Source organism: Ostrea edulis, chromosome 7, assembly GCF_947568905.1.
Source record: "Ostrea edulis chromosome 7, xbOstEdul1.1, whole genome shotgun sequence".
Lineage (NCBI taxonomy): Eukaryota > Metazoa > Mollusca > Bivalvia > Ostreida > Ostreidae > Ostrea > Ostrea edulis.
Window position 1 is genome coordinate 25,165,133 of NC_079170.1, and position 26,888 is coordinate 25,192,020.

At 34.8% G+C, this 26,888-nt stretch overlaps 2 protein-coding genes and 1 long non-coding RNA gene across 4 annotated transcripts in view; 1 reads left to right on the forward strand and 2 right to left on the reverse strand.

The window, feature by feature from the left end:
* The window catches only part of LOC125654132 (patched domain-containing protein 3-like), a 32,465-nt gene extending 27,447 nt beyond the window's left edge, over window positions 1-5,018 (reverse strand). The window contains exon 1 of one of the 2 annotated variants that reach the window (XM_048883937.2): window positions 4,970-5,018. In XM_048883937.2, the coding sequence (XP_048739894.2) occupies window positions 4,970-4,984 (15 nt within the window). In that variant the 5' untranslated portion in view covers window positions 4,985-5,018. The remainder of the gene's footprint in view (window positions 1-4,969) is intronic. The other variant, XM_056143770.1, reaches the window with a different exon arrangement.
* Window positions 5,019-5,228: 210 nt separating this feature from the next.
* LOC130047965 (uncharacterized) lies at window positions 5,229-7,569 on the forward strand. Its single transcript, XR_008796785.1, has 3 exons — window positions 5,229-5,511; window positions 7,058-7,203; window positions 7,456-7,569. It is a non-coding gene; the product is annotated as an uncharacterized LOC130047965 (long non-coding RNA).
* Window positions 7,570-14,022: 6,453 nt separating this feature from the next.
* On the reverse strand, window positions 14,023-24,298 carry LOC125670729 (uncharacterized). The gene is made up of 10 exons (XM_056143771.1): window positions 24,191-24,298; window positions 23,600-23,671; window positions 23,090-23,361; window positions 22,242-22,505; window positions 21,611-21,732; window positions 20,895-21,024; window positions 19,220-19,375; window positions 18,638-18,754; window positions 17,097-17,723; window positions 14,023-15,881 (listed from the first exon to the last, which is right to left on the reverse strand). The coding sequence occupies exons 1-10, from the start codon at window positions 24,270-24,272 to the stop codon at window positions 15,852-15,854; spliced, it is 1,872 nt and encodes a 623-aa protein (XP_055999746.1). The 5' UTR covers window positions 24,273-24,298; the 3' UTR covers window positions 14,023-15,851.
* Window positions 24,299-26,888: the final 2,590 nt, after the last annotated feature.

The window sequence follows — 26,888 nt, forward strand, 5'->3', positions numbered from 1 at the left end:
TTTTGATTCATGGGGCCATGTTATTTAAAAGTAGTTTAAAAATTGTATATTCAAGCACTAGTAATCAAAAACTCTCAGTGCAGACTATAAAGGAAAAGTTGCAGTCAATAAGACGAAAACGTCTTGACAGATGTTCCATGAAGGTAAGTCTACTTGCAATGTTTATGGTCGATAAAAAAATGTATTTCTTATAAGAAGAAATCTGAGAGAAGGTTTTATAAACATTTTCAATTGGAGGCACCCGTTTAAGTTTACAGCGAACATGGATCATACCAATATCTGTTGTCTGACAATCCAACTGAGTGGCGGATTTAGGAGGGGCGTAGGGGGTGTAACCCTCTTTTTTGTTGGCAGAGCATTTGAAATTTTCTTCGTATCGGTAGGGGTAAAACCCCACCTTAACGACTCCCGTTGATGTCCGCCACCCTGAATTAGAGTCGCACTGGGGTATTGAGGGTGTCCAGAAACAACTGAAATGATAACTGTATATGCAGTGGTCTCATTTAACTGATTTCTCTGTAATTTACAGTATCTTAAACCCTTAGATCACAAGAACATGATTTGTTAAAAAAAAATTCAACGTCCAGGATTTGGTGGATGGGTGCATGGTCTTTGACCCCTTGAGTGTTTGTGCCTTTGCCACTCATTATGCCCCCTCTTTGATAAATTCTGGATCCACAGCTATACATAATCATAAATGTTTTATGCATTTTAATAACTCTTTACCGTTTCCATCTTTTTTTCATATCGTTTTGCATTATTATAGATTGATGAACAAGGACCCTAAAAAAAGCGAAAACAAAAAGAGACATACAAAGTGACGTTTGGATTGATGGCATTTGTTAATGGTGCAGTGAAATATGTAATGCCTAGACAATTAAGGTGGTGGTACTGAAAACGAAACCATACGAAAGGATGCAACGTATGATGATATGCTGAAAATTGTTAAGGAATTGTATAATATGCAGTCTATGCGAAAGACAGCGGACCATCGGACCTGACCGATGTGCAGTGCCTCAGGTCCGACGCATCATTTTTTACACCGGACCGGAATGTCCGATGTCTCAGTGTCCGGTTTTGAGCTTTACTATTTTGATGCGAAGTCATTTAAATGTTTGTTATAAGTAAAAAATAGCACACAAATCCAAATACGTAAATGAATGTGATTAAAACCGCATGGACTGTCTAGAGTATTATACGGGAGGGATCCCTGGTATAGTATTACTAGTATAATAAATACGATTCCCTTGCTTTTGCATTTTCACGTGTTTCACTTTTTTACATTAGGTTTTTCGGTCTGACAAAAATTTGGTTCGGTCAGGTGTGTTCATTGATTACACAGGACCGAATGTCCTGTGTGGTCCAAAAAACTTTCGCATATACTGAATATGGATGGAGATTCAGACTGTTATCTTCGGATGTATGATTCACAACAATTAGATAAAAACATAACCTGTTCACAGTTTGTTAAACAATCAAACTTTGTTACACTTCCACGTATCTACCTTCTCAAACAGGAGTCCTTCCACTCCAGGTTTGTTAAAGTTTAGATAATGGCGATTTATTCTCTCATTCTCTCTCTCTCTCACCATATACATATACTTGTTATATATATATATATATATATATATATAGCACAGAAATAGCAATGAACTCTTAAATGAACATAACTGCCCTAAGTGAAGAAATATTTAATATAAAGCACAGAAAATTTCACTTTATTTGGATACCCACTTCCGCCCCTACCCGGGGTTGAACTCACGACCTGCGGAACCAAATCTCCTAGCAGCGTGTAACCAACGCGCTAGACCGCTCGACCATCTAGGCAAACAGACTTGCCTAGATGGTCGAGCGGTCTAGCGCATTGATTACACGCTAGCTGCTAGGAGATTTGGTTCCGCAGGTCGTGAGTTCAACCCCGGGTAGGGGCGGAAGTGGGTATCCAAATAAAGTGAAATTTTCTGTGCTTTATATATATATATATATATATATATTCATACACCGGTGGTATCTGATTTCATCTCAGTGATGACAACACTGTTAGCTCCAGCCATGAAGAAGGGAGTTAGAATGAAGATAGTGAAGAGGTAAATAGTTTCCATTTTAAACAGCAACTATGCATCTAGGAGCATGGGTACTTGTATCATACAGTATATGCTAAAAACGTGAACTAGGGTACTGCCTGTTAGGGATGTAGCATGGTTTTCAAAAGGGGTGAACAACTTACAAACATTTCAGGACAAGTAAAAAAAAGTTTAAAGGACAAACGTCAGCTAGTTGGGGGAGTAGGGAGTGTAGTATTGTATTTAAGCCTTATGTATGCTACCCCCCCCCCCCCCCCCCTTCAACTGCTACGTCCATGCCTGTGTTTGGGTGTTTCCTACATGTAAAATTTGAAATTAAGTAAGAAGTACAGTATATACATTGTAGGAATTTGTTATAATTGCAGAGAATCCCTAACGAACTGTATGAGATCCAAAACCAACTCAAAGCAAAGGAGGAAGTGAAGTTAAAAGATCTTCCCGACTCTACACTCGATTCAGTTGATTCAAGGACATATCTTCCAGTGTACGCAAGGAACGCTATCGCGCAGCTGTTCTTCGATGAGCAAAGGTCACAGGGGAAAAAAATCGATCAGATTGATAGGGGTTACAGACCCTTTTTTCTTATTCCAAAAGAGGAGGTATCAAAGTTTGATAAAACGTCCAAAAATACGAGAATGATCCTAGAAATCTGCATGTTCTAGATTCAAGATCAAACCGGTTTCAGAGAGCGTTGTCGAACTTAATTACAGTGATGATATTGACTTTCAGGTATTTTTCTCGACGGTTTGATCTCAGAAATTAAGGTACCGTATATACTCGCCTATAAGTCGGTCCGCCTATAAGTCGGTTGTATTTTTTAAGGTTATTTTGTAGGAATTTGCCATTGACCCGCTTATAAGTCGGTACAAATTTTTGTCAGAATCGGTCGACAATTTCAAGTCAATGCTCTTGTGTTTTTACCTATGTTTCAAAAAATATTTTGAGAAATTAATAATTATGAGGTGCTCAATATCCAAGACATACCTGTTTGGTGTTTAAACGCAACCCTTTATCTAGCATGGGCAATGATCCCTTGTTTACCTAAGCAATTATGGTCGCCTAATTACCAGTACCAACACTGTGTTTACTTAGTGGCACGTACCTCGCGAAAACTGTTACTGTGGGATTCCGGTATACTTCATTGTATCAACAATTTTAAGAGACAAGAATGACGATCTAAATTATCTGTTAATAATATTCAATCTTTTATGAAATATATTTCAGCCGGTATACATATGAATATTTCAATATTAAATCGGGTTCGTAATTCAATTTTACCGATAAACGATAGATTAGTTGAATATTGAAAGTTTTAATTATAGTGGTATGTAAATATTTTTTAACTAGATAAATGTACTTTATACATAATTTTAAAATACATAAACAATACAATATGTCTAGATAATCATTGGTGTGGTAGTCCATGATAATCGTCGGAGTTGTTTAAAAAACACTAGCTCTACATTACGCCGCCCAGAAAAATACCAATCTTCTTAGAACGCGTCTATAAGTCGGACATATAGTTTTGGACCAAAAATTGACTCCCAAAAATCCGACTTATAGGCGAGTATATACGGTATAGAAGGATAACTTTAATTCCTTCTTTTTGCTGACTCTATTTTCTTTTTATAAACAAGGCTAATACCTTAATGACCTCCTTAATTCAAGAAGAACATTAATTTAATTAAAATCATTTTGTAATTTCTCACTATTGTCATGTGCTTTTCGGAAAACGCTGTTGTTACATTTTTGTTATGGTCTTACAATTGTTTAAGTTTACACATGTACAATGTATCTAGTCTGATTTATGTTAATGTTGTTGCAAGTGCATAATTATTGACAATTAAAGCAGGCAATAATTTGATATGAAAATATCATATATGGCATACAAGAATATGACTGGAGTTCAATAAACAGTAAATACTTTCTGTTTTCTGTTCATCGATTTGTATTGGCAATCCTTATGATCGTAATATCGCTCTACTCTCATCACATACAAATTTTGAGTTAGGGGCATCATGTTGGACCCACTTTCATGTTTGGTCTCATAACTTTTGAATTGGTACCAGAATTGCGCATGACCTAATTCATTTCCCTGCTACTTCCCAAGGTAATTTGACCTTCTTCGATTTCATTCGGTGAAATAATTTAGTTTATCTCACCATGGATCATATATTAGTTTCCTGTAGTACAGCTTTTAATTAGTTAATGATATTAATTATACATGCAGGTCATAATGGAATGAATTTAACAGTGTACCTTTAAAAAAAACGCATACTGGGTATAACAGCCTTTAGCATCACTAGTGAAAATCCAGAAGAAAAAAATATTCAATGAGGAAAAAAATTTGAAATACATGATGTACAAATACCTTTCTTAAGAATTTATTGACAATGAGCAGTAATCTAATTACACAAAACGTGCGTGGGAGGGCGTATGTTTTATTGACTTCTCCTGTAACAGGAAGGGAGAAAATGCTACGGACCAGACCAGGATTTGAAACCGGGCCTCTTGAATTTCTGGTCATGTGCTGTACCAACTGAGCTATCTAGCCACCGGCGATCGCATCCGTGTGATCGCCACATATAGATATTGTTTACTCAAGTCAATCGTAACATTTTGGAAATTGTTTATCAAAATCTTTCTCGAGCGGGGAGTTGCACTTTAACAGTTTAATCATCCGGGCTTCGCCATTATAATGATTTGATGGATGAAAAATTAAATCAAAGTGAAACTAAACACGTTGTTGTCCTAAAGATACTTTTACTACTTGGTTTTATTATAGCTTTGATAAAATACAGAATAAACTACATATAATAAACTGTAACCATTCGATGTCTGAGAAGAAAATAGCATCTGTTACTGATGTAATGTTCTGTACTTACCTCGATCATCTGCATCTAAATACACTTCAAAAGGAGGCGGTGTCGCATTCACTCGTACGAAAACCTTTTCAATCCCAATGGTTTTAAATCCCATGGTGATCCAGGTTAGAATGGGTTCTCAGTACCCCTTGTGTACTGGCCATTGGCCCAAATGACTTCAACAAAATCCGTCTATGCATATGCCTGAATATTTATTAAGTGAATGATTGACATCGTAACTTTCAGGGCCGTAAATTTAGGTTAACGCTAATTGGTACCGCTTGCAGGGCGGCGACCACGAGTTACCTGCCCCTATACAATGAGTTAATTGCCCCTGTATTTCATCTGTTAAGTTGTACTTAAAATAGGCTAACTCTTGCGCAAAAAAAGATAGAAAATATCAAATATGGGAAAGCGGGACGATAGACCAAACATATCTACGAAGAGACCATTGGTGCCGGAAATATCTCTGTCTTTAGTAGTGTCCGCGAGGTATATTAATTTATAAAACATGAGATATTAGTACCATATTGCCCGGGAATCAAAAGATTTTTGCAAGATCGGTAAGTATATTCAATATAGGCTAAACAAGCACAAGGCCAGGGCACGTGGTAAGTCATTCCGCAGTGCAGGAATGACCAAAACTAGCCTACTACGGTACCATTTACAGAAATTACCAAAAAAATGACAAAAATTACCGAGAGAGGAGCTAAAATGACCTCAGTAATACATGACATCTACTATCATATTCACATTAAAAATTTTGGTCCCTCCATTGACGACTTCAATAATTTTTAATTTCGGCCATATCTTTGGTATTTTCTGTGAACGTTTGTAATTTCGGACATTATATGTAACAATCCTACTATTCATTCCACAATGAAGGCCAGTGGGCCTAGATTTTTAATTTGATACACGTATGAACTTAACACTGCGCAAGTTACGTCACGGAATGCAGTATAGGGGAGGAGAAAATATTTGGCTGGACGAGGAGTCGAACCTAGGATCCCTGCATTACTAGTCAGGTGCTCTAACCACTGAGCTATCCAGGTTGATATCCACGGTCCGTGTAGCCCTAACTACTAAATTCCTCCCTTTAATTTGTCTTTGCCGTCGAAGACACACAACCCAGATTCATTTCACCCCTGGCAGGACAAGAGTGGTCATGGCACCAACTGGTAAAATCTTGCACAGAGGTCCCTAGGTTCAATTCCCGATCCAGCCACAAATTTTCTCTGTGTATGTCTATCTGAGACTGAGTTGGAAAATTACGGTATCTTCATAGTGACAAACTAATGAAAATATTGATCAAATTCGACTGGTCAAGGACTGTTAATATAAATAAATTTGAAACATTGGTCATTGTAATGATTGGGTTCATGTAATACTAAGCTTGTGTTTCAAGACTAATAGAATCCTTCATTAGTACGAGTGTGGGATAGGGAAATTCCACCGAGGGGACAAGATTCGCAGTCTAGGACGAGGCTTTGCCGAGTCCTAGACAGCGAATCTTGTTCCAGAGGTGGAATTTCCCTACCCCACACGAGTTAATAATGAAGGATTATTTTTCTCACATTTTACCTACAGTTTAGTGCATAAATTTAGGAGCTTTGAGAAAATTCTAAATTATCAAAATCCTCATTTGAACTTCGATGCAAAAACTAATTAGATAGGCAGAAAGAGCGTATCCGAAAATGGTTTACACTGTAAGTGTAAACTAAAAAACCCAAGGTTGTCCAACAGAAAGCTATATACATTAAAATTTAAAGATAACAATGCAAAATATTTTTGCTTCACCGTGTAACGTAAATCTTCACCGTGTAACGTAAATCATAGAAAATATATGACGTCACAATCAAATGACGTCGCAGCAGTGTGAGACAGAAAAATCTCACATGGCTGTCTCACATGGGTAAAGTCGATCTCGCACTGGTGATAATGTGAGAAAAGGCTTTCTGGACCTAGTTTGAAAATGGTAGGAAAACCCCTGCGAAGACTCAAATATGAAATCATTTTCAATTAGAGGTTAAAACATTTAGTGATGAATTAATTACTGGAATTTATGAGGACTACTGAGACAAGTTAAAATGGTGTCATATTTGTCTTCAGATTCAAGAAACGGACTCTATCTGGAAAAGGAAAACAATATCAAAGCTCCTCTGTGAGAAGTTGGCCAAGGAAAGCATTCAGAAGAAAGTGGAGATTCATTGTTTTTACCAGATCCAGTAGATCACAGAAAGCATCTAGTAGGGGAGGTAAATGAAGCATCTTTTACTCCCTATATACAGCGCTTGAAGCTAACTTTTTATGTCACCAGTCCAGCCGGACTGATGGGGTATAATTTCAACCAGTCCACTGAAAAATTTACTAGTCCAATAGAGTTTTCCAGAAATATTTAAACACATTTCATTAATGTTATTAAAATGAAATTTAGCTCAATATGTCTTAAACAATATTGTAACACTAAAGTGTGGGATTTATATTTACAACTCGGATTTGTCTGATAGGTCTACAGATCGAAGCATGCCAAATGTGTAAAGAACAAGGTACGATTGTATACATAAAAAGGCCCAAAAATTTTCTCTCAATAAAATGTGTCTGGAATTAACCTTAATAAGCGTTTTAAGAAAGTAAAATATATGCCAGGTATACCAGAGTTCTTGAAAAGTGTCGGTAATGTCGGATTATCCGATAAAAGTAGTAAATGTCCGACACGAGTTACTTAATTGTCGGTCCTGATGGCCGATATAAGATCGGGATCGAAGTCCGTTTTTTACCGGGAAAAATGGCGGCCATGTGGCCCATAAATTTTCAAACCGATGCTAAATCCGGCAACACATTGAAACGTAAACGTGAGGAATCAGTTGTGGGGAACTACGAAGAGAAGAGAAACCGATTGTATCTCCGTCTGGCAATCTGGGAGACAATGGTTTTTATTTGCAGCATTTTTACCTACTGCTTGATGACACAATCTGCTCAAAGTCGAAACTGACGAAAGACCAACTACACTCGGGCTTAAGTGAGAGAAAAAGTAGTTACAACGATTGCAGAGGCAGATGAGAAAGAAGTTGAGAGGAATATACAGGATAGAGAAATGGAGGATGAGAGAAAAGTGGAGGTTGAGAGAGAAATAGAGCAAGAAAGTCACTCGGATAGTGAAAGTGAGGAAGATCCATTCAGAGTGTAAGGAAGATGAGAAAGGGTATGAAAAGATAATTTATAAACTTATAACTGAGATGGAGATTGAATACAATTACACATGTAGTTGATTTTAAATAAAAATATCAGAAAACCTCAAAAGCGATGCATTTTTATCTGGACTGACAAAATTTTGTTTGGGCTGACACTATTTCTAACAGTGTCAGACCAAATGTCTGACACTTCAAAAGAAATTTCAAGAACTCTGTATACTATGTCAACAAAACCAGAATGACATTTCTAATTGGACAGCATTATGACTTTTCCTGCCTTTTTATGCCCCCGAGATCGAAGATCGGGGGGCATATTTTTTTTGTCCTGTCTGTCATTCTGTAATTCTGCCATTCTGTCTGAAACTTTAACCTTGCTAATAACTTTTGAACAGTAAATGATAGAGCTTTGATATTTCACATGAGTCTTCCTTGTGACAAGACCTTTCCGTGGGTACCAACATTTTTGACCCCTTGACCTTGGAGTTTGACCTACTTTTTGAAAACTTTAACCTTGCTAATAACGTTTGAACAATAAGTGATAGAGCTTTGATATTTCACATGAGTGTTCCTTGTGACAAGACCTTTCCGTTGGTATTAAACCTTTTGACCTTGACATTTAACTTACTTTTAATTTTTTTTACATTGGTCATAACTTCTAAATGGTAAATATTAGAGCTTTCGTATTATACATGATGATTTCTTTTGACAAGATCTTTCTACTGGTACCAAGATATTTGCCCTTGTGACCTTGACCATCTTTGGAATTGGCCATTATCTGGGGCATTTGTGTTTCACAAACACATCTTGTTTTCAAATAAGCCTGAAAACTGTCAAATGTCATACAGATTATTGCTCAGGAAAAGATGTGCGCATTTGTCGAGCAAAATAAAAATGATATATATTGTGTATTAATTTAAGATGAAAAACATACCGAATATGAATTTGCTCGACGCATGCGCTGTATGTTTTCTGTTTTAGAGTAACACAATTATAAAACATTTTCTTTTTAAAAAGGTAGGGGAGAAAGAAAAAGCAAACAAAAATAATTCCAGTTTATATCTTTGTCATAAGAATAAGATTTGTTTTTGACGAAAAGGACTACATATTTTCATTTCCTCGATTTTAATACCAGTGAACTGCTTTGTGGAAATTCTCACAATTACTATGGCGAAAAGGTTTACTTGTGTAATACACGAGAGATGTGTAGTGCGTTAACTTGGCCAACGTAAAATAGGTCAGATAACCTGAACATTCGGCTCAACACGTCTATGTGTCACATAAATTCTAACAAATATTTTCTAATGAATCAGGATTTTCCACTTCGTACAAACGCATCTGCTCTTTGGAGATACTAGGTTCTGATTAATGGGAGAGTTTGTTTAACATAAAATGATCTGTATATGATGCACATGTATGAATAGTTATTTAATCTGAATTTTTGAGGACTTAGTCAAAATCTTCTTGTTAAAAAGTAACAATTAAACAGTCTATTGTGGAATTTCCTTTGCATGGGCTCAGCTGACCCCCCCCCCACCACCACCACCACCACCACCCCCCCCCCGACCCCCTTTTTTCGTACAGACGCTAAGATTAATCACATTAAAGAAACCGTAATCTTAAATTTGACCTCCCAAATGATTAGTTTTTTTCATTGATGCTAGGAAAACAATTTATTTTCTTTTTATTTTACAAAAACTTCAAGATTTAAGAAATGGTATAGGGTGAACCTGTATAAGAATATAATATTCTACATATAATGAGTGAGTGCACATTGAATTTCATTTAATAATCGACCTGTAAGGCTCTATGAAAGTGCAGTTATCTACTACACAAAACCAATCTAAAATTACTCGGGGAAAAAAAATCTGCGCCTCGTTATCCGTACTGGTTTAGCAAGCAATTAAATCCGACATTTTCTACTATCTCACGGAAACACACTAGCATCAGATCAGTTGTGGAATGAAATGAAGTGATTATCAAGAAGATTCTATTGTTAGCCTTCATCGAGACTGAAATTAAATTTTGATACACATACACAGTGGCTTTGAAACATGATTATCTAAACTCAATATGTAGATTATTAAATTTATTATTCAATATGTAGATTATTAAATCAATTTCCCCAAAATAAATAAATAAAATGAATGTGATGCAAACTAATTTACATGCAGTTTTTACATGCTTGTGTTAATTTCGCCATACCCAGACCTGATTTGCAAAGAAATAAGAACAGCTGATTTAAAGACTACCCCCAATAGGCCGGGGGGGGGGGGGGGGGGTCGGGAGCCGCTTATCTCCCCTCCCCCTCCCGAAGCTCCAGAATAAATGCATGGTCACTGTACAAAATCCTGTATCCTGAGCATTTCCTACTTGTATTTGATGACAATGGGCCTGATCGTCAATATATATCTATATCAGTGTGTCGTCTTATTTATCCTATAGAACTAAGCGATATACTGGTATTAATAAACTTTGCGCATTGTAGAACAGATATGTATCAATACCAGTATTTTCACTTAGTTCTATATACACTGTTCTACAATGCGAAAAGTTTAATTCAATAAAGATTTTCATAAAACCCATGCCATCACACGAGGATCAATCTACATAACAGGAAGCATCTTAAGAGCTATTAGAAAACTATGCATTTTAAAAGTTGTTTGGCAACATGGTTACTATGCTTGTACTACATGAACATGTTTACGGTGCGTGTTAAAATGTATAAATGATAGCTTTGATGGTTAATTCTCTGTTCATCATGCAGTCTTTGTGTTCCTTCGTGATATATGTTTCTGTGATTTCCCAGATAGCATACGTATGTTGGCACAACGTTGGTCCAATGTAACCGGCTTTGTTGGCCCAACGTTGGGAGGACAATGTTGGCGCAATGTCTAAGTGCAAAAGACGGCCTTTGTTGGCCCAACATGTTGGGGCGATGTTGGCCCAACATGTTGGGGCGATGTTGGCCCAACGTAGTAACACATGCATGTAATCGTTGGGCCAACATAGCAAATTGCAATGTATCGGTAGGCCCATCGTTGGGCCATTACAAGATAAAGATTATTTACCTGTAATTCAAAATTGCCAATATTGGGTCAATACAGTATTGTTATAAATGCACAGTACTTAGCGGACCACGCCAACAGCGAGTGGTCATTTAGATATGAAAATAAAGTTCCTCATAACGCTTTATAATATTAATAGAAGAGTTGTTTTTAAAAAAAAAAAGAAAAGAAAGAAAATTCACCATTTGAGGGTCGTATTACTTTAATCCACAATAAAAACGATTCCCCAGAATAAATTTTCCTTGTATCACATTATTCTTCAGTAAAACTCCGAGATAAGAATGCTGGACGCGTAAAATAGATAACAGTGCGACATTTAACTCTGGACACGACAAAAGTCCGGACTTTCGCCAACCCTTTTATCAAGGATACAAGTATATCCTTCACAAAAAATGATTGGATTTTCTGCCCTCAAGACATTCACCAAAATTTACACCTGTAATTGTTGTAGTTTTTAAGATATTTCACCTGAAATCATAAAATCCCATGGGATTATTGTGGGATTTTCACTCCTATCAGCTGTCCCATGAAAAATCCTATGGGAGAAATTAATCTTCTGGGATTTTTTCTCCTATAGGATTAAAACTCCCATTTTAAACTTGTTAATGGGATGAAATGTTCCATTAATGAAAAATAGGAGAAAATATCCTATTTGTACTTGAAGTTGGAGGAAATATCCCAAATAAAAGACAGGATAGGAGTTTTTCTCCCATGAATATTGATACTAAAGAAAAATGTTAAGGAATTGTGAAGAGTTTTGAGCTTCTATTTTGAAGTCATAAAATAGGATTGGTTTTACAGATGGTATTAGCACCTATATGTTTAATGACCTGGATTTTCTTTCAATAGATAAAAATCCTGGAAGTTTACATTCAGTTTAAAATCAGGGACCTATAACGTTAGTATATAGGTCCCTGAAAAAATACAACCCCTCACCCAAGAGTTTAAATACTTTATCATGATAATTCACTCCCTAAGCCATATTAGCTTTGCACTGCGATAGCAACAGAATGTTATGTTGTTAAAATGACAATGCACGATTTGGTCAATCGAGTGAATTCCATTGTTGAAATATTCTAAACTCTGTACTAATCAATCTGACTAAAGTACAGACCTTTATTATTATATATATATATAATAATAATATAGGCTGGTCTGTACTTTAGTCAGATTGTGTACTAATCATACATTGTTCAACGTGTCACAACCACAGATGCCTATTTACTTTAACTTATGCTATATAACATGTAACTTAAAAATAAGTGTACGAATTACGAAAAAAAGTGCTACTTGTCCGTGTTAAAAACATAATATCACTATATAGTTTGTTGCCGATTGTTTTCAGTATATTCTACCTGCTTACACTTGCTGCTAGATGTTCAGTGAACCAAATCAGACATCTCACTAAAGATTCTCGCTGATTTTTGACAGAGAATCGTTTTACAACATGTATGCTTCGGTTCTGTCTTCGCTTCGTTGACAATCGCATTCACCTCATCATTTCAATGTCCTTTTTTAACCTGTTGCATAGTGTTACCTCAAGCATTGTAAAGACTTTGACAGTATGCGAATACACGGTTTACAGACATTCTGGCCCTAGACATGCCCGACCCTGGATGTTTTAATCCAAGAACAAGTACGGCTCAAACTCTCATCATGAAAATTTTTCTTTAAAAAAGGTTGTTTTTATGTGTGTTTATATACTTACTGAGGTAAGTTTGTCTTAACATGGGTGGACCCAGAAAATCTGCAAAGGGAGTTGCAACCCAAATTTGGACCTTTTCCACCCTAAAAATGGGGATGAGGGTTTGATGACCGGTTAATGCTGACTTTTTTTCAAAAGCTGTCAAAAAAAAGAAGGGGGGGGGATCCCATTTTTAAGATCCACTTACATATACACATAATATTGTTTCCCAAAATACCTCTCCATATCATCTTTCTATATCATCTTTCAACTTCATCAGATTCAAGTGATGCATTTAACAATACACCAAGATTACAGGCTGGGGTTACTAGATACATATAACTTTTCTATAGCACTAGATATGCTACTAACGAGTTCTTCATAGATGCATAACTAGGCTTTGCTATAAGTCTTTTAAGTTAAATTGAGTAATAAGTATAACAATTACTTAATCGCATGAGTGTGTCCTGAGTTAAAACTTAAGTTATTCAATGTATAATGACCAATTTCATATTTAGTAAATGGATGGTGGACTTTTTGTGATCATGGTATCATTTTGAAGGGCTTAATTATCAAATAAAAATACTCCCCATAGAAATTTCAAGTATTTTGTTTACTGCTCGGTTTATTTCACCAAGAGTTTTACATCAAAGTCTATGGGAAGAGCATGTTTTAATAAAATATCATTCAAACAAATCATATTTTCATACTAATCTCTTGGTAGAAAGTTACATTTACCTTCTCTTTATGAAAATATGAAATAAAAGTAAACATTTACCACATAAATTTTCAGAAAATTAATTTTTTACTTTAGCAAAGGGTAGGTAACTCTTCAAAAAAGTTCGAGTGCAAAACGGTCAGCTTCTAATCATTTACCAGTCATATACTTCACTTTCATCATTGTTTAACAATAAATATTCATGTTGATTTTAGAAATCCTTCAAAATTGCTCATTATCCTTTTGTTATACAGTGTGATGCACATAAGATACCTTTCCAGACTCATTGATTTATTATAATTTCAGCATATGGTACATTAATCCAATTGAACCTCGTCTGTTTTCTATATAGTAATCATGAACCACATAATGTATTGCATCAGACAAATTACTGAAAATACAACAATATAAGGCAGTTGAATTTATAAAACTTTCAATTTATTACATGAATGCATACATATGCTAACCCAGTGGTTTACATCATCTGTAGCATATATACATTTTTTAATAGTTATCAATTCATGCAAAGTTTCTAAAATGTCTCATTGACTAATAAGGACACTTGATAAGAAATGGCTGCGTATGTTTGTTTATTTTATGGCTTAGTTTACTGAAATTCCTGAAGAAAATTATGAAGAGACTTGTAAATTTTCTATGATGTTTAAAAGTTGAAATTTATTACCCCTCCCCTAATATAACTATATAAATTTCTCCCAAATTTTTGGATTTCAATTACAATGAGAAATCATGGGGATAGGTTACATTCCATACCGTATTCATATCAATTATAAAAATAATAATGTGTAGTTTTCACCTTCATAATTTTTTTTACAACAGCAATGGTTTGTAGCAAATGCTGTTAACTTAGAAACTATATTTAGTGACTAGATGGACTTGTAAAATTTTCAAATCACAATGTTTGACAAAAAGGGAATGTTGTCATGAAATAATTAAAGAGCTTAGAAATAATCACTTTGACCTCAGTCCTGAAATAATATACAAATCCTACACATTCATTATTCCAACGAAGAGACATGTATTTAATCTATCTATTTTCATAACAAGAAATATCAATTGAAAATAGCAAGTGTTGTTGCTGAAAGAGTTAAAAAATGGTTCATTACATTTCAGCTTCAAAACACCATCATATGAATTGGTTTAGAAAATAAATCATATAAATAACAATATAGCTTTGGAAAGCACTAATATACATGTCAAAATTATTAACATATCTACAATTCAATCATTATATGTACAGTTATCAAAATATTTACAGTACAAAGAAATACATTAAAAATTTGTGTGCTCCCTTTTTCTGACAATTAAAACTCCTGTATGAATACATGTACTCTCATATTTTCAAAATATGTACCACAACATTCAAAGTTCATTATGTAAGTTATGGTAAAATGGAAAATTGGGGAACCAGGATAGGAATGGTTGAAAATCAACTACTATTCCAGTAGAGACTAGACCAGGAAAAAAGGAGAAAATTATAATTAGGTTTAAATCTTTAACCAAGTCAATAAACTGTGACATGTAGGTGATCATGAATAATGTTGCTATATTGTTGTATTACTTTGCTAAAAGTTTTAATGAGTGTACTACTCTTATCTACAGAGATAAGAAACTTTGATGTAAACAAACAATTCATGCTATTTTTCTAAGTCCAAGAGCCATAGCTTAATGAAAAAACAAGGGACTGAGATGAAATTCGAACTCGATCTGTAACTTGATATGATGGCAAAGGAATGTACCAAATATCAAATGAATATCTACAAGCACAGCCAAAACAAGTCTGGAAAACGGATAATTCATGCTATTTTTCTAAGTCCAAGGGCCATAACTATGTGAAATAAATCAACGGACCAAGACGAATATCAAACTTTATCTGTAACTTGTTATGGCAAAGCAACATACCATATATAAAATAAATATCTGCAAGTACAGAGAAAAAAGCACGGACAGATAATATTATATCTAATCTATAGAAAACTAAAGAGGTAAATGAACAAAAATGTTAAATAGTTATAGAAAGGAATTTATCAGTGTGTAATAACAATAATGAAAATCACATTTAATTTCAAATGACTAAGCAATGTCTAATGTTAATTTCCCTTTGCTTCAAAATGCCAATGCCAAAGCATAATATATGTGTATCAAATACAAAATATATCACAAATATCTTAATTAGAAGACAGAAATTATGTTTGTCCTTTTCGCCCATCTTGGTAACACTGGCACCCTATCTGGTTTTTCTTTTCACAACTCTGACCTGCAAATAAGGAAGAAATATAGCATGGAATCAAACTGTTATGTATACATTTAATACATGTATATCCCCTCCCAGAATTATGTGCATATATATGAATGCATGTTTCATTCTATGTGTATGTAATTGTGTGACGACTATAAGAATACTGTAATACTTTGCTTTATTATATACCCATCAATGTATCGTTCGTTGATACTGTGGATTTCACAGCGTGTGATCCGGTTTTCCGGATCACCACGCTGTGGTTTTCTGATTCCGTCACAATGCATCAACGCAACGTTATTTGTGGAAAATATTGACCGCGTCACAAAACAAAACTACGTACACAAAACATAATTTCATGGTATGTCTGTGTTTTTGATAATTTGGATTACATTTATCATCTTATAAATGTGGATTTAAAATGCAGAAGTGAGTATATAATAAATTTATCATTATTACAATAACTTGATCCGAAGAGTTGGATCACGTCTCGTTGACAGGCGCGGATCATCAGATCAAACTCGACGCTTCGCTTCTCGTGTGATCTGATGATCCGCGCCTGTCAACTCGACCTGATCCGACTCTTCGGATTAAGTTACTGTAGTAATAATATATATACCTCATATCTATATTCATGACACCAATGATTAAAACAGAAACAATATATCTACACATTCCAAAATATAATGCCTGTTATCTGATATATAATTGCAAAATGATCTTTAATAGCTAGGCTTTCATCACAACCACTGAATTTACTCCATGTCATTATTCTGTTGGCTAAGTTACTAATTTACTCTATATTTGAATCAGAATGTCTTCTCTCAACAAACTTTTTTGTTAAAAGCATTTATAAACTGTAAAACTCTGTTTAGATTCCTAAAAGAGAGTCCTTAACTCAAATTTATAGTGCCAGTAAGATGAAGACAAACAAATCAAAACAAGAGGCCCACAGGCCTTATTAGCCACCTGAAAATCAGTTACAAGTTAATGTCAACATTCTTGTTCTGCATATCTAAGCTTAATTCTAATAATCACCAACAGTATAAAACAATACTTATATGCTTCCGAAAATGGCCATACTGATGAAAGACTTTACATAATATAATATAGACAATAATCAATTTAATAGTTTAAGTGACGAGTTTACTCTGATTCACGACCTAAAATCATATTAAGTCAAGCGTAATATTGTATATGATTATTCTTATAACCAGTTAACAGTTCACTTACAACAGATTCCTTTGAAAGGTTGGAGACATGCTGGCCCAAAACTGTCATTGTTGAATAGAAATCTCCATCTTCTGGAGGAACTTGATAAGGATTGAAAGAAGAAGCCTTGGGGGTACAGGGGATGTTCATGATCTTTTCCGACCTTAAATGTTCCTTCCACCAACTGATGTGTTCGTCGCTTAACTTCCCTCCTGCCTGCCATTTTCTAAGGTCTGTCATCATCAAGTCAAAAGCCCTGGACCCCTTCTCTGCTACTAAATGAAGTTGTTCCGGGTCCAGGTTATACGCTTCAGCCAGTTGGGTTACGTCTACTGTTTTGTATTCAGCAGCTTTATAAGGCCATTCCTTATACCCCATCAGAACTTTCCCATGGTCCTCCTTAAATCTAAATATGTGTGGACTGCTGTGGCCAGTAAGCGAGACTGGGGATGCCATTCCCAACTTCCTGTAGTCCCAGAGCCCATTCAGATGCATAATCATCGGTATAGGATGATATGCATCCTTCATCAGACTCTGGAGCACAGGAAGTGTAGGGATGGACTTCCCAGATAAGTGGACGGACAGTCTTGAAAACATCTGGTCCACATCCTCATGTGTATGACCAACCATTAGGAAAGACAGCTTAATCTGAAAATTTAACACAGATTTAGGAGTGATTGATATGTTCAACATAAAAAGAAGTTTGAAATAAACCCTACAATAAGAGGCTTATAGACCTTAATAGCCATCGAATAACAGACATATCTGTTCAATGGACTTCTAAATCCAGCATAAAGTTATCTGAATATTACACTTTTACAATGTACAGTAAAACATGGATACAGCAAATACCCGCCTCCTCATACTGAATTTATGCTTACAACCAGAAGATTTTCATTCTCTTATTTTGATACATATCCAGTGCGCATGACCTTTAACCTTTTGACCCCAAAATCGATAGGGAACATCTTCATCCCATGGGTAGTTTATATGTATGATATGGTGACTGTAGGTGGAAAGGATAACGCTTTAGAGCCCGGAAACCATATTGTTACTTCAATGTCCAGTGCACTTGACCTTTGACCTTTTGACCCCAAAATCAATAGGGAACATCTTCATCCCATGGGTAATCCATATGTCTGATATGGTGACTGTAGGTGTAAAGGATAATGCTTTAGAGCCCGAAAACCATATTGCTACTTCAATGTCCAGTGCGCTTGACCTTTGACCTCTTGACCCCAAAATCGATAGGGAACATCTTCATCCCATGGGTAGTCCATATGTATGATATGGTGACTGTAGGTGGAAAGGATAACGCTTTAGAGCCCGGAAACCATATTGCTACTTCGATGTCCAGTGTGCTTGACCTTTGACCTTTTGACCCCAAAATCGATAGGGAACATCTTCATCCCATGGGTAGTCCATATATATGATATGGTGACGGTAGGTGAAAAGGATAATGCTTTAGAGCCCGAAAACCATTGCGTCTACAGACGGATGGACAAACGGACAGACAGACGGACAACCCGATTCCAGTATACCCATTAAACAAATATGCTTACCTTCTTGAAAATTTTCCTCTGCACCAAATTGGCCAGGAACCCCATTAAGATGAAATTCTTATTATCCTTTGCAGAATTGTCTGCTTGTATGTATAAAGTAGGTGGGAGGGAATTTTCCTGAAAATTGAAAGTGAATATATTGAACAACTGGAAATGGCAATCTAATTTTGTAATTTTAAATTTAAATCAGGGAGTATTTTAATGAAGGAAACACCACTCTGAAGTTGTAGTTAAAGGAGTATCAGATCATAAAATGGTAAATCTAACATTGATTTTCATGGATGAACTTGACCTCTAAAAGTCAAAGGTTTTTTTTATCTTGTTTCTACAGTTCAACAAGTATCATTCATCATCAATGGTTCTATATAATGTATAAATATGCCCCATACTAAACCTGGGCCCATGACCTGAATTAACTCGAATCTGCACTACATGTCAATGCTAGCATATCAAAATGACTAATCATAACCCTGCTATGAAAGAATGGCAGACAATGAATGAACAAGCGATCAGAAAAACTCAATTGAGCTTAGAGCTCAGGTGAGCTAATAATATATGTATAATGTACATTCTGTACTGTACCTCTGAAATATCATTCAGGACCTCAAGGAGACAATTGATGGTGATGTTACAGTCCATCCCAAATTTGTCTGTCCATGTAAATATATAGGACTTCTTTTGCCCATGCGCTAGTACGCCAGTGACATGGTGGTGTAGTCGTGTCAAATTTGCATCTCCCTGTGAAAAATTAAACAATGTATTTCTTAAATTGACTAACCAAGCACTTTATACAAGGATATGCAGGCATTTTTTAGGGTCTGTAGGGGTCTGAAATAAGGTCCCATTCCCAATGCTAAAAGGCAGGTATTTTTCCCATTTTTGCTTTGAAATTCCTAAACAATGAAACCAAATCCAGCAGGGTAGCCTAATCATTTATAAATCTTCACACTCCCCCAGATTACAATTTTTGCTTCAGAATTCTTAAGTAAACCTAATTTTTTGGCCTCTGCTTATTTGAATGCGGTAAACTTTGACCAAATTGAAAGTCAGAAGGAGCCGAATTATACCTTAAGGTTGATCAATCCTCATGTGATATCATAAGTTTTTGCAAAATCTTTATCTAATTAAATTTTGTGCGTGATTGAAATATATCTTTCAGAGGAATTTTATTCACTGAATAAGATAAAAAAAATTGGTAAACTTTTGATACTGAAAAAGTTTACCAAATTTTTCCATAGATAATCAATTATTTATAGGTAATGTTTAAAATGTTGTCGAGGGCAATAACTCCTATGCTGGAATTTCTTCTACTGCATGTCTATGTCACGATTTCCCTAATATCCACAATAAATTTTTATATATCTATGAATTATCAGTTTTCTTACACTGTTGACATTTAAATTTTTTCCTTTCAACAAGTTTCTATTAATTTTCACCATTCTGTTTAACTAAAATGTGTGATTTTTTATGTTGATATATACTCCTGTTTTTGTATGTCCGACATATTTAAAAAGGTGGCAACATTTTCTACGGTTATTGATTAGATTAAACTATATTGAGTGGAAATTAATAGTTTTTCCACTTTTAACCATCAATATTGAGAAGTCACATGAGGACTGACCCACGTTAAAGCACTTTGAATTGAATTTTTCCCCATTTCTTTGTACATGAAACATTTTTTCCCAATTTCAAGCAAATGTCACTCTTTTTCCCAATCCGAAAGGCCCTGGCCCCTGAAATCAAGACCTTAAAAAACTCTGATATGTTTGCTCCATTTACTATTGTTTTTAGAAGCTGAATTCAAGGCTGTGCAATGTAATGAGGCAGAATTCTTTCCTTTCTAACACAACTGCAAGTGTTTGTTATTATGCTTGAATTCAGAATTTAAAAAACTAAATAATGAGGCAAGGAATGAATTTATAGCATTTTATTATTTTTTCTTTATCACTTTTGGATGATAAGTCAATTTTAGCTGAACTTTACCATTTGGTGGAAAAGAAGTAAAAAATGTGACACCTTTAAATGCAGATATACCTAATGGCAAACAGATCTCCAACATAGTACGAATCATGCACTTTGGTCAGACCTTTTGAAGTTTCATTTCATGTGACCTAAGAGCATGTATTTTCCATATTCAAATAATTTTCTAGGATTTTATATGGCATCCACTGTTATATGTTTCCCACCATCAGCTTTTTACAGTGGCTAGTCCAAAGTAAATACGAGATATCTGTAGTTTGTGAAGTTTAAAACTAACCTTATGGTAGGTTGGAAAACGTGGCAGATTTGTCTTCGACTGGTCCATATTGTCGATGATGATCGAGATATATTTCTTCTTGTTTTCCACTGCTTTCTTAGCATGTTTGTAGTACTTTTCCCTTGCAATTCTGTAAACAATAAATGAAAATAAATACTGAAATCAAAAACTGAAAATTGATACCCAATTCAGAACAGATACCTAATAAGTGAAAAAAGAGTGTGCCAAGATTAGGGATAGATATAACTACACAAAGATCCTGGGTTGATGTCTTCAAGGTGTGAACACATTTAAGGAGGGAGAAATGTGACAATCAGACAGCATCAATCAGTGCTGAGCATAGGCCTACATTTTGCAGCCCTTCACCGGCAATGGTGACGTCTCCATATGAGTGAAAATAATATAAAATCAATCAACTCAACCGATCATCATTGCCCAGATAGCTCCATTAGCAGACCACCCTACTGGACATTCAACCTCAGAGCCTGGGATCAAGTCAATTAAAATTCCTGCAATTCAATCATCAATCTTTGTTAGGGTCAGTTGATTAATCTCTTGTATCTTCATTTGGCAAAGTGGTGAAAATTGCTTTCAAGTCACAACCATTGACATATTTCTATAATAGTGTCCAAGATAAAAATTGTAGCATGCATGGATAAATCTAGATAGTTATTCTTTAAATAGAATTTACCTGATTTATGATAATTTACACATACCGGGCAACTAGCAAGTGAGCTTTTTTCTGCTTCTCAAGAACAACAAGCTGTTCTTTGGTGAGCTTTTGGGTTTTCAACTGCTTTATCATGGCACATTCTTTACATTCCGTGAATGTGGTTCTCTAAAAAAAAGAAGGATAACATACTTGTATTACGCACTTGCTTCAGAGTATTAAAAAAACACTATCAATTTTCAATCACATGAGAATGTAGCTCTTTTTAAACTGCAGCAATTATCGTGTTCCCCAAGCTAAGTTTGGAAACATTTTGTTTTTAGTGTTTCTTATTATCATTAATCTTATTATTCTTGCTTCATTTTGATTGGATAACACTAAAATGTCAAAAATACAAAAACTGTATGTAAAATGATTGTGTAGAAGCTCAATGACACCAATTTTAAAAGGGGGATGTTTGGGGAACATATATAATGGTCCCCTTTACAATTAGAACTTGTTACAATTGCAATGAAGATTAACTTTACTTTACATTTGTACTACCGGTATATTTGGTGAAAATCCAACATAGCTCTGACAAGAAAACTCTATTTCTCATTTTTGGAAGGAGAGGTGCATATACATGAATACCACTATTCTCAAGGTTTGTAAAGTTTAGAACTGAACAATATAAATACCTCAGATGCCTTCATCTCTGGATATCTCTCTTTCCAAACCCTCTGGAAATGTCTATAGCAGAATGGTTTATCGTGTTCCTTGACATATTCTTCATATGCATTTTTCTGGGATAAACATGTGGGCAGCATGATGCATGGTTTATCAGGCTGTTTCTCTCCTTGCTTTGTTGCCAGATTGTTTAGGAAGTTGGTAGCTTCAGCACTCCTCTTGTGGCCATAAACCATGCCAGTCCTTGCATCTATTGGTGGTGAAATGGCAGATTTATATCCTATGTACCTGTATATAAGGTAAAATTTATTAACATTACTTATATAAAAAGCAATACCCCCCCCCCCCCTTTCCTTTACTCCCATGAGATATTATTTAACCTTTAAGGTCACTCCAGAAATGAGAGAATTAAAAAATATAAACTTTGTTTTATAATGTATTACTGGGGTCCTGGAGACTTGGATTATTTTATTCTATTGATGAATAATTAATTTCATTGGCAGCATAACCCAAAATGTTGTGATCTTTGTGCTGTTTTCTGCATGGTCAAATCATGGCCCTTGTAATATTGAAAAGTTTTTTAAACATTTCCCTACATATCCCCATGTAAAATTATATTTTCCTTTAGCATGTTTAGTAGCACACCAGCTCACCTTGGGAGGGGGGGGGGGGGGGGTTATGAGAAAAATTAATATATCATAACTTTTCCATGCCACTGTCCTTCCTATCTTTTAAAAAATATTTTCTACAAAGTTGAAAACGTGAAAAGTTAACAGGCTATGGGCAGACTAAGGGCAAACTTCAATCAAAAATGAAAATATTGAAACAAAATATGCATTACTTGCCTTGACCTAGACACTCCATGAACAATTCGCCAGCATTCTGTGCACACTAGATGACCACTTAATACACATTTCTCCTTGGAAACTTGACGTCGATGCTCTTGAATCTTCAAGTTCTGGGCCGTCACAACTTCGTTCCAAAATGATGTCCGTAGGTCATACACCAGATCAAAGGACAAATGTTCCATACAATGGAGTGGGCAACAGTTCATCCTCAAGTCATCTACTACCGTTGTTCTACTGGTCTTATCTACATACCTCTTGCCTTTAACTTTACGATGATTTCGGTCTGTTAAATGAAATTAATTTTTTAAAAATTACAACCCTTGATAATTAGTGAACTTCGCATACATATAGCTTAGGCTTATAACCCACTTATTAGTATTGTGTTTTACTAAATTCATTGAAAGATACATGTATGACAATTATAGTCTCTTTTCTAGCTTTAGACTTCTATAAAGGTAAATTCTCTGGTGTAGCATTCATCCTTAATTGACCTGTCTTTAAATATAAGTTATTTAACTTACTAGACTTTGTTGTGTCTCTCCATCTGGCTGTTGCTGGGGCCTTGAAATTTCTTGCATCCTCCACTTCTTTTTCTAGAAATTCATAATTCAGAAAATTTACATCATACAACTAATAACTGCAATATCAATTTTAGCTCACCTGATCCAAATGATCAAATGAATTTCTCTGATTTATAACTGAATTAAATAATATTTGTCAATACATGTATAAATCTGCATGCACAGTGCTTAACAGCTTCTAAATTGTCTCACATAAGTTAAACAAGACCATTGCTCACATTTTATAAATAGTATAAATATACAATGTTTAGTGACCTGTTTCTGTAAGAAAATGTATAGGCTACATACAAATTGAGATGACAGCTTAGAAAATAAAACATCATATCTATTTTTTGTGCCTGAAAATTAACAATCAAGTGTTACCTTTTGAATGCTTTAGTGTACTAGCCTAATTATCATGAACACGAAAACCAAGTTTGATGAGTACTGTTTCTATCTGACTCATTAGTGATATTCTTAAGTTCATTTACCAAACAGCACACCATTTCAAATCATGGCACTTATAAGATAAGACTGAGCTTCTCTAGATACCTTTTGGTAAATGGTTTGTGATATCCTTCAATGTTTTCAAGGTGTCAAATTCATCAAGAGATAATTTCCTTTTCCTCTTCATTCTCAGCCAGCACCTACAAAAAGAATATGAAAAAAAAACACTAGTGATATTTATAATAATCTCAAGGACATAGAAGAATGGGAGCAGCTGATGTCTGATAATCAAACTTAAAATTTAGGCCTAATACTTTTGACATTGGCAGATCTAGAACATTTTATTGAAGGGAGTGGGGGGTTGAAGGGGCCCCAAATAGCAAAAATATTATTATCCTTCCCCAACCAATCCCTTGCATAGAATAGAATACTTCATTTCTAATTCAGAGTAAAAATAGACAAACGCGAGAGAATTACAACAATGATGAGTAGCCATAATAGTTTTTGTTTATTATCTAAAGTGGACAATTTTGGATATTTTTGATAATACAACTAAATTTTTTTTCGTTATCATTTTTTCACATGTTATGAAGAAAATGTATTTCATTTTCAATGGTAAATAGATACGCATTTTGTGCATAATCGGTCCTTTCTTAGAATGTTGATAAACCTACCCATTTCGATGTTTAAACTATGAGAAGAAATTCTCAACTTGCACAATGACCTTCCATGGAAGAATGTCATTTGTGAAAAGTTTTGAAGAAAGTAAAATAAATTGATTTTTGTGTCGAATTACTTTCTTTTAGTTCTCTTTTTTTAAACTACACTAGTTGGAACCCCCAGGTTACATTCTTAAGTAGAGCCTGGTTAATATGAGCATGTATGCATCACACCACTCGCCTTAATAATGTGTTACAAAGCCAACTAGCACTTGGAGGAGGAGGATTAATAACCAACGGGTGCATATATAGAAAGCTTAAGATAAACTATGTACATTTTGCTTTAATATATATAGTAGTACCATTCAATTTTTTTTTCATTGATATAAAGTGACTACATAGAGTACATGCAGTGCATTGATAAACAGAATGTCAAATGCAACGTCCGCTCAAACTTGTACAAGTCAAACTGTCAAAGGTAACATCCGTGTAGAGTTAATCAAATGATGCTTTAATTATGTACTTTGAAGTTGTGCATACACTTGTGGAATAGGATTGTTGGTTGTGTCAATTTAGTGAGTGATAACATGCCAGAAACATAAAATTCAGTAAAAAATAGTACCAACCGTCACTTGGTAGAAAAAAGATGATATAAGGTAAATTAAAAGTGCTAGATCTACATTTAATACAAATATGTTTACAGGTAAAATGACCTGGATTCTTTCATAAATTCAATAATTGCTTTAAAAAAATCGGTAGAAATGTCAAAATGCATAAAGGAAATGATGTCAATATAACACCCGTCACAATTACAGGGTCTTATATTATTGCTAAAATTATTAAAAACAATGGACAAACTATCTTTTCTCAGTTATATATTGAAAGTCGAATAATTATTTTACCTAAAAACATGAAAATTCATGTAAAATTCTCATTCTGATTTTTCGCATTGTGACGGACGTTATTTTTTCCATTTATCTGAAATGGACCCATATGTATTCAACTTCATGACCCAATTTAGCACCTGTGATACGGAAGTCGTAATGATGCAAAAAAAAAAAAAAAATTATGAATAACCTGTAATAAGTTCCGTGGCTCCTTGCAATAGTCTCCAATATTGTTTACAATGATAAGAGTACCAAATGTGCGCTTGGATATATCTAATAAAGTTGGTTTTCATTAAATATTTGACATGTAAACGTAGATCTATGTGTAAACGAGCCAAATTATTCGTCTGCTCCGCCATGCTTGTAATCGCGAAATCTCGTAGGTGGATCTACTGAAAACAAGCACTGACAATCAGCACGAAAAATGTAGTAACCCATGACAGCCATTCCGAACAAACAAAGGAAAATTATATGTTTGGAGGAAAAATTTATACTTTGTCCGTTTTTTAAATTAGTGTCAAATTTATATTTACAGTTCCTTTTCGGAGTTTTCCGTAACCGGAAAGAGGATTTTGTGGTTACGGAAATAGCCGGTCGTCCTATCTGTTCAGACTCCAAACCAATCGGATCCCGTCTTTTTCCGTAAGGTTCCGGTAGTTACGATTTACTCCAAAAGCATTACGGGCCAATTAGGACACTTCAGCCCGCATTTTTCAGACACTTCCGCCCAAAGATAATTTTGACCCTATTATTTTTTTCTTAAGTAATTCCGATCGGACTTGGTTCAAATTAGAAAAATCGTAATATTTCTTAATTTTGACCTTTTAATTTCAATTTCTTTTTAAAATATATGTCTCTAATATATCTTTTTTCTAATTCATGTGATTTTTGAATATTATATCCATGAATTTAAAAAATATTAGCAAATAACGTTTTCGTGAATATTTTTTATTAAAACAATTCGAACATCTATCTGAGTCGTTTAGCCCTGTATGATTTCTTAGATATTCATAATATTATGTATCAAATCACAGCGAAATTTGGACTCTAATCATCCTGGAATAAATCACAAAAAATTAATACAGCCTAAAATATTTGAGAGCTTTTATCACTTTTTCGATGGTGAAATCTTACTTCTTAAGAGTTGTTTTAACGAGCCATTCGATAAAAAATTAGTGTAGTGAGCTACCTTAACCTAATAAATGTATATCTGGAATACATTGTGTTTGTTTCATTATTTTATGAGTTGTTTTGAAT